At 48.6% G+C, this 12,541-nt stretch overlaps 1 protein-coding gene across 3 annotated transcripts in view; it reads right to left on the bottom strand.

Moving 5' to 3' along the window:
* EVC (EvC ciliary complex subunit 1) overlaps nucleotides 1-12,541 on the bottom strand; it is a 946,714-nt gene that overhangs the window by 455,114 nt on the left and 479,059 nt on the right. For all 3 annotated transcript variants that reach the window (XM_069631973.1, XM_069631974.1, XM_069631975.1), the window contains one exon: nucleotides 5,587-5,696. In XM_069631973.1, the coding sequence (XP_069488074.1) occupies nucleotides 5,587-5,696 (110 nt within the window). The remainder of the gene's footprint in view (nucleotides 1-5,586; nucleotides 5,697-12,541) is intronic.

Below are 12,541 nucleotides of genomic sequence, written 5' to 3'. Positions count from 1 at the left end.
GGCCGGTACTTGGGGTCCTGAGTTTGTGATGAGGTGCACTGCTGTGATGCAGTCGGCTGGGACTTGGGGTCCTGAGTTGTGGTGGTATGTTGTGCTGTTTTGATGCAGTTGGCTGGGACTAGGGGCCCTGAGTTTGTGATGAGGTGCACTGCTGTCATGCAGATGGCAGGGACCTGGGGTCCCGACTTGTGACATGTGGTTTTGGTGAGATGGTGTTCTTCGGTAGCAGTAGTCTTGGGTTAGGGTGTGTAGGCTCTGAAGAGAGTTGCGAGGACTGATGTGGTGTTGATGTGCTTGTTGTTGCTCGTTGAGCTGGTATTGTGCCCGGGGGTGGCAGCCCTGGTGCCCTATGGTGCAGACTAGGGTGGAAGGTAGTTTGTGCATGGATGGTTTGGTATGTTAGGTAGTGTACTTATGGGAACGCTGGGGCGTGGCAGGTCCCAGGTTTCAAGGGGCAGCTTGAAACGGATGGTAGTGCTTTGTTTCTTATTTTTGTTTCTCGGGTGTATCCCAGTTCTGGTTTTAGGGGAGGAGTTAGCCCTTATTCCATTTCGATGGGTTCCTCACAACTGGTGTTTTGGGGGTAGGAGTGTGTTTATGGGGTTGTTGTAAGTTGAGTTGTGTATGCTTTTCTTCATGCTTTGGCTTTGTTTGTTCTATTGGTTGGTAGGCACAGGCATGGTGCACATTCTTGGGGTGCCTTTAATATTGTCTAGGTTGCGGTCTTCATATTTATCTGTATGTTGCCTTGAAGGTTTAGGGTGGTGTGTTAGCTCTAGGTTTAAAGATCCATCTAGAGTTTTGGTAAGATTGTGCAATTACGTGCTGGCCACACGTTCTTGTGGGGCTTTAGTTCGACTGTAAAGAAGTTCTTTCCTGTTTTTCAGCAATGAAAGGAGGGAGATGTGTTGTAAGCTTGTCTCTGGTGGTGAGGTCAGAGTGAGAGAGAGTGTTCGGGCCTGTGTGCGTGGAGGATGACATGCAGGTGTTCCGAGGAGTGGCAGTTATTGTTGCTGGTTGAAGTGATGGATGGCCGGTTCCCTACCAGTGCTCTTACATGAGTGCGGCACTGAGAGACAAACACGTATAACTTACCTGCTGGACCTGTTCTTGTGTACCTTCGCACTTCATTACAGCGGCGCTGGCACAGCACCAAAGAAGTCTCATCAGGCAGGAGTATGGTGGCATTGACTGGCGAGCAGAAGCTGTTCAGACCTTTTATTGCGTCAGTCACATGGTGCACAAACATGTGACACAGCACGAGACCTACGCATGGGGCTCAAATTACACCATCACATGCGAAGGGTATAACAAAAAACAGCGGCACACGTTAAGAATAATTGCACCTCCATGAAAACTTGCATCAACAGTCGGGGCACTGAGGCCAAACAAAATCACATACATAAAGCATCAATACATTTCAGACTCACGGGGAACAAAACGTTATTAGTCCTGGAGTTGGAAAGCACACCTCGATGTCTGCCAGCCAAGATGCACCTCGGGGTCATGAGTGCCCACATTGGCTGCAGCTCCAACAGTTCGGGGAAGGTGGGGAAGCATCGGCAGTGACAGGCAGATTTACAGGGCCCATTTTGAGCACACTGGGGGTGCAGGGTCTCAGCTTCACCATCACTTCACTGATCATTGTTGCTCGCGGTGACAGGGGGGTGCGGACACTGATGACACCCATTTTCGATGACTCTACTTTGAGAACGGAAATCGTGAAGGACAACAGTTTCACAAGTGCACCTTGGTTCATTGCAACCGCGGCAGGGAACAGTTAATCAGTAGGCCATCGTCTTTATTGGTCCAAGAAGGGGATTGCGCTCCCCTAGCCGGCAAAGCTGCATCCACAGTAACGGGGGCCACATCGGCTGTGGGGGGTACAAGAGAGGCAGCAGGAAGTAGGTCCTTTGTGTTTGTGTTGCAGCAGAGTCACATGGGGCTGCACTGATGAGTGCTTAGGAGGTCCGAGCGGCATTTCCTGCTCCTGGTGCGCACTGCAGCAGCGGGCTCCCTGAGGATAGACAGGGTCATTGTTGGGGGCTCCGGGGTGGTGGGGCCCTGTGATGTCAAAAGTGATGGGGAAAGGCCCAGCGGCATAACTTACTCCTGGCTCGTGGTTGAGAGGATAGTCAGGGTCTCTGTAGTCCTTACTTGCCCTGAGGTCTCCCGCAGACAGGAGTCACAGCCAGCAGCCTGTCTGAGCCGTGCTGTGCAGGTGCTCTCGCGGGCATGTGTACTTTGCCAGTAAGATACAGCCGGGCTACGAGAAGGCCGCCAAAACCATTCTGGCCACCATCTCGTCCTCCTATGGCTCTCCCTTGCAGGAGCGGATCACAGTTGGGCATCGGGGAGGCCGACGTGCGGTACGGTTCAAAGGCCCTCGGTGCTGCTCTTGCTCCGGCTTCATCAACGATGGTAGCAAGCTTACCCATCATGGTGGGGGCAAGGCTGTGTCTCCTGATGCCATGCTTCAGTTCTGGCTTCGCAGGTAGTGAGATTTGCCGTCATGCCGGAGAGGGCAGGCTAGATCCTCGATGTCGGGACCGGGGGGTTGGGTGGGGGGTGCATTCCATCCTTGTTGTGGCGGCCCGTAGGGTTAGGAGTGTTTTAACGCAGAAGGACAAAGAGGGAACAGTTTTCCCCATCGCATGTACGAGCAGGCGCTCACACCATCAGAAAGGAACTATGCCCACATTGAAATCAACTGGGGGTGCAAACACTTCCACGTGTACATCCTAGGGCACCCGGTGAGGGTAATGACTTAATGACTAACCACCAGCCACTCATCCCTATCTTGGGAGGGTCGGCACCGCACCCCCCTGCCAGGATCGAGCGCTAGCTACTGCAAATACAACAATTTGAGCTGGACGTCCAGTACCGAGCAGGCGCCGACAATCCGGCGGACTTCCTGTCACGTCACCCTCGCCCGGCCACCTCCACTGAACATGAAGCTGCCAAAGTGACAGAAGAACACGTATGCCAAATAGTCGCATGCGCCAGGCCCAGAACCATGAAAGTTGAAGAAATCCAGGTCGAAACAGACACAGATCTGTGTCTACAACTTGTGAAGACAGCTATCCTGTCAGGCGAATGGAAGACGTTTCTGACAGCAGTTGCACGGAAAACAGCCCCTGCTCAAGAGATGCTAAAAGCACTTTTTGGATATGCCATGAACTGTCCATCTTGCTAGACGGCCTAATCCTGAAAAGGCACCGGATTGTGTTGCCCGCTTCCCTCCATGAGAGAGCCCTCAAACTAGCACACGAAGGGCATCAGGGCGTGGTGAAAACCCAAGCATTCCTCAAGTCCCGCGTATGGCTACTCCACATGCAACGCAAAGGCATATCACTTGTGGAAGCCTGTACGGCTTATTAATCCACTGGCCGGACAGGGCCACCAGAACCCATGGAGAGCCCCCCCCCCCCGGAGCACCCGCAGGTGGGATCCCATTGACTTCTGCACGATTACCAACAAGATGTACCTACTCATAACGATCGATGAACACACCAGATATCCCGAAATTGAACCCATCGCCTCAACAGACGCCTTGTCGGTGACTACAGCGCTGGATAAAATGTTTGCGACACATGGCATACCATCCTCGATCCGAAGTGATAATGGAAACCCCTTCATGAGCAAAGGGTTCAGAACCTTCATAGACAGTCTAGGAATACGCCATTATCACATCACCCCGTACTGGCCGCAGGCCAACGGGGACGCCGAAAGATTCATGTAATCAATCAACAAAACTGTAAGAATTGCAAAGGACAAAGGTCGGCCATGGCTCCCTGAGCGCTACAGATTCCTTTGGGCCTACTGGCTGACCCCCCCCCACTCAACCACCCGTGCCAGCCCAGCAGCCATGATGTTTGGTGTACCCATCCAAGGAAGCCTGCCCCAACACCACTCTTGGAAGCCTCCACAGTTAGACCTGGAGGAGATAGAAACCAGAAGACACAGACATAACGCCAAGGAAAACGAAGTAAGGGAGCCACCTCCAGCGAGCTCCAGATAGGGGACACTATGTTTGTGAAAAACAGGACCCAAAAGGGTAAGATGTCCCTACCCTACGAGTCAGCACCGTAGACGATATTGCAATGAGAGCATGGCCTTACCTCAGCAACCTGAGGAGAAGAGACAGTGGACAGAAATGTTTCACACTTCCAAAAAGGTCCCAATAACTCTGTGGGAGGAAGTGAACATGAAAGCCAGCCCCACAGGAGCAGAAGCCTCACGGGAAGACAGCCCTATCACAAGGGAAAGGCCAGACGATGACGCGATGCAGAGAAGCCCAAACCAACTAGAAGAAGAGAGGAACACAGCCACACCCCCCAACTCCCCACCGGGAGCGAGGAGAATACTACTCACTCCGGAAGCGACTAGTGCCATCCACCAGACTGCAAGGTTATGTACTGAACAGCATCTACATGCACAAGGGAGGCTGAACTACTAAACAAGATCCACTGGACAGTCAGACATTTCTTCGTCTCCACGGCCCCGACGGGCGATGTGTGTTAGTTCTCTGATGTTTAAATGTTTGTTTTGTTTATCCAAAGTTGAAGAGGGATGTGACGTCCACGTGACATGGGTCACGTGGACGAGTGAATAAAAGGGAGCTGGAGCTTGCCAAAAAGGCAGTTCCCGCTCTGGACCTCAACAACCTGGCTCCGTGTATCATTGGCCGCGCGCAGCACCAACGGCCCAGTGCATCCCCCGGCCCCGCCGGGGCACAAAACACTCGTCACCAGCTGTTGGGTGGGCTGGGGTGCCGGACCACTCTCATGAAGGGCTCTGCAGGGCAGGCACTCTACCTAGAAGGCGGCCCCTGTCGAAGCGCCAAAGCAGAGTCATCATGCAGGAGTCTGGTGGCATTTACAGGTGAGCAGGAAGCCACTCGGCCCTTTTATTGGGTCACATGGTACACATACATTTAACACAGCACAAGCCCTCGCTAAGGGGCTTAAGTTACAACAAAGAGGAGGAGTTAATTGGAAGTAAGGAGAGGAGGGAGGTTAAGAATAAAGAGTACATTGAGAATCCACTTACCTGCGTGGTGTCCATTATTCCAGTAGCCGTGACAGGCTACACCAGCACATCCCTCCAACTTAAGAAACACATGTGCTGGGGGACCCACCAAAGCTGGGGAACATATGGTTTTCCTTGATGGCCACATTCCCATCATTTCTTTTTTTTAAATAAACAGAAGGGCTTTGAGTACTGATGCTATTGTGGATTAGAACGTGCAGTATTCGAAGGGAAAACGCCTCACAATTAAGGCAGCATGCCACAGGTCTAAAATGTGTTGTTGTCTACAAGCTGTTGGACAGGGGTGACTTGTGTTTCTACTTCCATGTTATCTTGGCAGCCCGACTTCTCGTGTTGGAATGAAGAGTGCCATTCTAATTACGTGAACGGCGTTAAGGCGTCCTGCAGGTATTAGTGGGAGCAGGCAAGCTCTGCTACGATCCCCCTAGCCCCTTCTGTTTTCCATTTGACCTTTTCAGTTTTGCTTAAGTCGGGCCAGTGCTCTGCGGTTTCTCTTAATAGCATGCATTGCTTTCTAGAGAGCGACATACGTACTCCTCGCCGAGGCCACTTAATCGGCTGATGGCGTCCAGAAGGATCTTGTCATGTTTCTCCGCCAGGTGATTCTGAAGCATGGCCGACAGTGCGTACTCCTTCGCCCACATCTAGAAATCCGAAACAAAAAAGGAAAAAAAAAACAGTCTCACGTGACTTCGTGTTTTAGGATTGAAAGAGAACGCTTTGCACAGTTTAAAGTTGAACACCTCTTGTATATTTTCTAGGTGTGTAATTTCCTCTGTAGAAAAATGCCTCTAAGATCTATTCTTTCCTTTGCCTTTAGATGTTGTATGACAACACAAGACGTGCACCGAGCAGACTACTAAGCCGGTCAAAATAAAAATGGAGCATATCCTCAATAGGCATTGACTTGATTGAAATGCGCTGACAATGGAATGTACAGCATTAAGTTAACAGGGAGCGTTAAAACAGAATAGTACAGCGCAATCCTTATTAAACAGGGGTCTATAGAGCAGTCGTATAAATGGTGGATGCACGGGTGGACTGGCCTATAGGGAACCCTGGAGGTTTCCCGGTGGGCCACTGCACCCTGGGCCTTTTTTGTGTGGAACCTATTTTATTTCCACATTTTCTTAGGTTTGGGCTTGCTGAAGATGTGTAATCCGGGGCCACTTTAACCATTATTTCCAGGGCCTCTTTTGGTTCCCAGTCCACTCCTGGGTACATGTACTTGGTTATACATACAAAACAAAGCTTGATATTTAAAAAAAAAATGGCATGGTCGAGCCTTGAAACACTCAAACAAGATCCTGTACTTTTTTTTTTAATGTCCCCCCTTCTGTCTCTGGCAAGTGTTCGTGTTGATCCTACACAGTCCTGTGCATAAACGCTGTGATGAAGTTCCCTGCCTGACCCTACGAGGTGCCGCCACACACTATGTGATGGTGGCACAGGGATGATCCTCTGACTATCCACAACATGCCACTTCTGGGATGCAGGGGCTTGTCACATGGGACCATCAGGAACTAAAATACATTTAATGGGTTTAATAATGGGCTCAGGGAAGACTAGTTCTAAAGGGACTGGTAAACCCGCTGTTTCTTTAAGACATTTCTAGTGTGGTCACTATGATCATGCTGGTAAACATTGAACAGTTAACTTCAGCTATTTTTAAATTCATGGCCATCAGTCCACCAATTACATTCAGGGAACAAATATGATATATGCAGGTGTACAGTGACCGGTGCTATGGCCCAGAGGGAGAGGTCAATGCAGTATATAAGTCAAAGCGAACAGACCGGAAGTGAGCGTGCTTGGGAATGGAGCCGGAGCGACTAGGAAGGGGTTTCCAGAGAACGGCAGGATTAGGAGCCTGGAGAAAGGCTGTGGTCAGTGAGGAGGAAAGAGGTGTTTGGCCGAAGAGGTAGAGTGGTGAAAGGAAACAGTCAGGAAGTGAAGGAAGGAGAGACTATCAGTAGAATCAAGAAGCAAGGAAAGCGGTGGAGTTCTGTGGGAAGGAAGTCAAGGTGATACAGGTGTTGAAAGGAGGAAGGTGTAATATAATGACAAGGACAGAGGTTGGAATGAGGATACAGAAGTTGAAAGGAGGAAGGTGAAACGTGAAAGGAAATTGGTGGAAAGTAGGTGGAGGAGATAAAATAGGAAGGAGGATAGAAAGGGAATAAAAAAGTAGACGAGGAGACACACTCTACAACAACAGGGTGAGATTGGATGGGTGGAGGTACTAGCATGTGATGAAGCATCCAGGGGGTAGTAGAAGGAGGAGTGTGCGAAAGAAGAATTAATTGTCCCCCTAGGCACAATAAAATAGCTATCAAATAGGCAGATATGGAATATTTTTAGGGAACCAGAACATGGAGAGCAGAAAGAGTCACAGTTTAGCCTACAGAAAAGCTGCTTGACATCTAGAACTTGAAATCATCTCTGGGGTTGGCTCAGGCCCCCAAGACTAACGGCGTGGGGGCTGATCAATCTCTGGGAAGGCACTGGGGTGAGACATACTTGGAGCAGAGACTTTCATCTGGAATACCAAGGCAGCCATCATATTTCATACCCTTTTTCTTTTGATTTGGCCACTTTTCCTATAAACTACTCCCCAATAAATCAGTTTGATAGACCCAAGTTCTGTGTCTGTTCCTCATTGATTCTACTCAGCCTTATGACAGCGTTCAGATGCAGCTGTAACGTGAAAAGTGTGGCAGTAAATAGAATGTCTTAAGTAAATACATTTGCAAAAATAGTAGAGAAAATAAGGAAGCACCTGAGAGCAGTTCTCTCTCATCCTAGCTAAAATAAAGACTTTAGTGGTTTCCTTCAATGTATGTATGAGTAGCCCATGATGAATTTAAAGCACAAGCTATACATTTTGGAGAAATAAAATATGGTTGTAGTATTATCTTTTTTGAATAAAATGGTTGCCCTCTGACGTGAGAAGGAATGAAGAGAATTGGAGCAACAGTGGTTGCTATAGACTTATTAAATGAAAACCAAACCTATCTCTCCCTAACTCTAAGGGGTGTGAGAAACCTGATGGTGTCTCCCCAACTAGTCCCTGAGGATCTGTCATCCAGGTGGCCAGGACATGGCCATCGCGTTTGGGAGGATCACCTGGATGGGGTGTCCTTGTGGAGTGGAGCGGCAAAACCACAGGTGAGATGATGTATTCCTCCTTCTTATAACCCCTCTTCCCTATCCTACTACATAAGACATTAAGAATCATGAATGTAACAGAGAAGATTGTTTCAAATATCTCAGAATACAAGCCATAGTGAGGGAGGCTAACATTCGAGAGGGGTCTGAGCCCAGAAGAGGGGGACCCAGGGGTGAAGAAGTATCCTGACCAATTTATCTATTTTAACACAAACTTGCTTTAACACAAAGCTTTCAATTGATCTCCCTCTGCCTGGCTCGGACCAACTTTATCTACTTTGCCATCAACTTTCTTTATTTTATCAACATTGAAGACTTTCGATTATGCACAGGATTCTGATTGACCCATTGCAGGACCACTTCGATTCATAATCCTTTGCCACTCTTTCACTTTTGTCAACTCTCAGCTGGATACCTTACATAGACCTTTGATAGAGCACGCACACGGTGCTGGACCACTCTGTCAAAGGTATTGTATCTTGGTTTCAAAGTTCAATCACTCATCTGCAGATCAACTTGCGTTGGTGATCACACGCGTTTCATACAATGTTTGTTCAAGTGCTCTCCATACAATGCTGCTGCTTGCAACCTTGGCTTCAATACAGACCAGTCTTTTATCCGTCTCCCCAACTCACCGGCTGTGTTGATTTCACTGATGCTGCTTTGCTGTTGGAGCTAAGGCCAGTACCACAGCAGCTGGCGATTCTCCCCAGCTTGATTATCGACGCGGAAGGGCCCTAGGTACATCCGACACACAATGCAGGATACCTCAGCCTGGTTTCCTGGTCTTATGATTTCTATTCTCGAGGCTTCGTTAAAGTAACAGTTCCGTGTCGAAAAAGGTCAAGGGAACTTCCCTACTTGCGATCTCCTTCTGTTTTGCAGTCTTTCTCCTCGTGTTAAACTGCCATCTTGGAACTGCTGTTTCCTCATGTGCTTTGCCTAGCTCTGAGTGTGTTCTCGTGCTCCGCCTTTTATCTGTGTGGGTAAGTGTAACGGAAGCCAGGTGTGTGTGATGTCAGTAATTGCCTGACCATTGTATTGGGACACAACAGGTATAGAGCCGGGTGTTAGTCCGTTTTCTCTCATTGCGAACTGTCTGTGAAAAAGTGTTTATGTTGTAAAAGGGGAGGTGGTTGATTTCCTAAATATCCTGCCTGGTAGGATGGTGTAAAGGTGTTACAGGGAAGGGGGAACCACATCTCATCATCCAGTGTTCCACCCCCACTCCCTGAAGACCCCTCACCTAGGTGATCCTCCCGCACTGGTCTACCCCCAGGAACTGGATCCAAAAGCGATGGCTGTGTCTTGGCCACCTCGATGACAGATCCCCGGGGATATGGGTGAGACACCTTCTGGTTTTTCACAAATGTCTAAAGGAGTTTCTTAAACTGCTTATCCGCTTCCTCCTAGGCTTGCATTACCTCCCATTACCTGTATTGGGGTCAGTCTGCTTCACCGAATTGATAGGATTTTGGATTACAGTCAATCACAGTCAATTACAGTCAATCGCCTTCTCCCACTCATCAGGGATAGCTTTGTGGGCCCTGTACAGCTGGATGTCAGGCAGCGGGCTAGGGACTCCTTCCCTGTAGAGCACGACCAGCCACCGGATGTATGCTAATTGACCTTTTCACAATTGACCTCTGGAGAATTAACCTCAGGAGAATTGACCTAATTTAAAAGGTCAATTAGGACATATATGCAGGGGGAAACCCCCCGCAACCCTCCACCCAATCCAAACCCCACTGCAACCCCCACACAATCCCCTTATATTATTTATAATCCAAAACCAACCCAATACATATATAGAATAACTAAAATAATATAAGTGTCAATTGTGCAGAAGGTCAATTAGGACCACTATGAGATGGAGAAAAAAAAAAAAAAAAAAAAAATTAGGACCACTATAATTAGGTCAATTAGGACAAACGGTCAATTGTAAAAGGTCAATTTGGGTAATACCCAGCCACCACCTCTCTGGATGCTGTTCAGGTTTGTTTAAGTAGCTGTGCAAATGGATAAGGTTAGCGGTCTCAGCACAGTTTTTGGACTGCCCGATCCACCCACTACAAGGTCAAGCCACCATGATCCAATCGCTGTCCTTCTGCAGGCCGACTCTCAGTCGACTGGTATGACACTTTCCCTGCGTATATTACAAACAATGTACTTCTGGTAAACTGGATTCTTCTGCCACTCCTTCGCTTGTTCGGCTTGCCTCTCACCCACCAGCCACCAGCTTTCAGTTGTATAGCATTTTCCTCTTGGCCTCTTATTCCTGTCAGTATGGTCAGTGGACATCTTATGGGTGCTTTCCTTCTCAGTGGTCTCTACCTCAGATGTGCAACAAAAGTACATAGGGGTAGCTGGTGGGAGGGTAAGAGAAGGAATTACAGGGAATGTGGGAGGGTTAAAGGGATACTGCATTCTCCCAAATTCCTCACTGCTCTCACAGGAGGTTTCCCCTCCCATGAGATCCACCCGAGTACTACCACCAGGGGGACTATTGGGTAGCAGCCTCACCTGGTCTCATGGGAAGGGGCTCCCCCATCAGAAGCAGCACAATACCTTGGGACTCGTCATACCCCTACTACTCCTATCCCTCCTCCCCTATCCTTAACCCATCTAAATACCCAACTGACATGACCCCTCTGTGTCTCTGCTCAGTGAGCCCTGGTGCAGGCCGCTATCTGTGAGAGTCCGCTTGGTCACCTGTCTCCGTCCCTCTCTCATTCCCTGTTATGCTATAAGGATTTATAGAGCGCACTACTGCCACAAGGCATCTTGGTGCTAGGAAACCACAATACGGTCCACCTCCCTCTGCTCTGAAATAGTAAAGTTTTCAGGGACCGTCTAAATTCCAGATGATCCGCAATCTGTCTTAATGCGGGTGGCAGGGCATTCCACAGTCTGGCCGTTGCCATAACATAATGTAACATAACATTGTCTGATGCGATTGCACAGGGAATGGCGGCGAGCATTGCCCTTCGCAGATTGGTTGCCTACTTCTCAGTCATTAGACGAAAGGAACGTACCCGACAGAAATCCCAGGTGGAATCGGCAGCAGCCCTGAGTGCCATTTATGAACGCTAGTGCCAGATGTTTTATTATGTACAGGTGTTCTCATTAACAGGCACCAATCACCTGATAGCGTCTGATTCCACAATATATTTAATGAACGCCACCCGTGAAAGGAGTTATTCTGTCACCTGAAGATGCACTGGCTGCTACTTGCTAGGTACTTCAGAGTAAGCTGTAGACAGAAGACTTCGATGACCTTAGTGCTAGCATTGTTCATTTCTTTTTCTCATGAAACAGATGGAAAGGAGGTTTCCTCATAGGAAATCACAGAGCTGCGTTATGTTTCATGCTCTTGCGGTTGAGTGGGAACATTTGGAGTGCTTCCTTATGAAACATAAATATGACTTTTCTCTAGAGGAATGCAATTCAACTGCATAGAACGGCAGCATAGGTCCGACTCCCGCTCAGAATCACATTATACTTAACGTGTAAAGCATGTGCACACATGCTTCTTGCGCATCACAGCGCTTGGGGGAGCCCCAGCCCCCTCCCCTGTACGCTTCTAAGGGGAATTTCTTCTTTTAATTGAAACTGGGCTCTCCGATGTACTTGGGTCAGAGGCATCAGTAAGATGGCGGGTAGATGGTGCCATTTGCCTCTGACATGGACCAAAGCTCTCCTTATTGCAAGTTCAAAACCTGACTCCCCGCTAAACCCTAAAAATCGAGTACAATTTCAATAGGGTAAACATAGAGCAGTGGGCCTCCGTACACATTTGGCGGCATTAGCAATGATAATACCACCAGACTGAATTACAGTTACTACTGGTGGCCATTGTGGAAAGTCTTCCTCATTATTGGTTTGTGTTAGTCCCAGGTCCACTGGACTTGACTGGTGGTCAATACCTCCATTTCTGTTGGAGGTAGCACCTTTATTCATATAAGGTGGTAAGTAAAAACCCCTCATGGGTTTACTAACTCATAATTGGGCAAAAGGGTGGTAATGGCGTTGCCACCTGCTTTGCAGTTGCTGCCATCTGTTAACGAGGACCTAAGATGGAGGAATCCAGCATGAAATGGTTTATTAAATAACAATGCAAATATCCCGCAAGTAACAGCACTGGTTCATCCAGCATTCAAGTAAAAAAGCAGCGAAACGCACAAATACGTAATCTTCGTAGCAATATGTGTGCTCTTGCAGACGTCCATGGCACCGCAACATTTTTCATCAGGCGCGCATTTAACTGGAATCCTGTGACTGCCTGAGAACAGCTGGAAGCGTGAGACAGCTGTCCTGCGTG

The sequence above is a fragment of the Ambystoma mexicanum genome, chromosome 6q, assembly GCF_040938575.1.
Source record: "Ambystoma mexicanum isolate Mex_15411 chromosome 6q, UKY_AmexF1_1, whole genome shotgun sequence".
NCBI lineage: Eukaryota > Metazoa > Chordata > Amphibia > Caudata > Ambystomatidae > Ambystoma > Ambystoma mexicanum.
The sequence above is the reverse complement of the archived record's forward strand: the minus strand, read 5'-3'. Positions and strand labels throughout refer to the sequence as shown.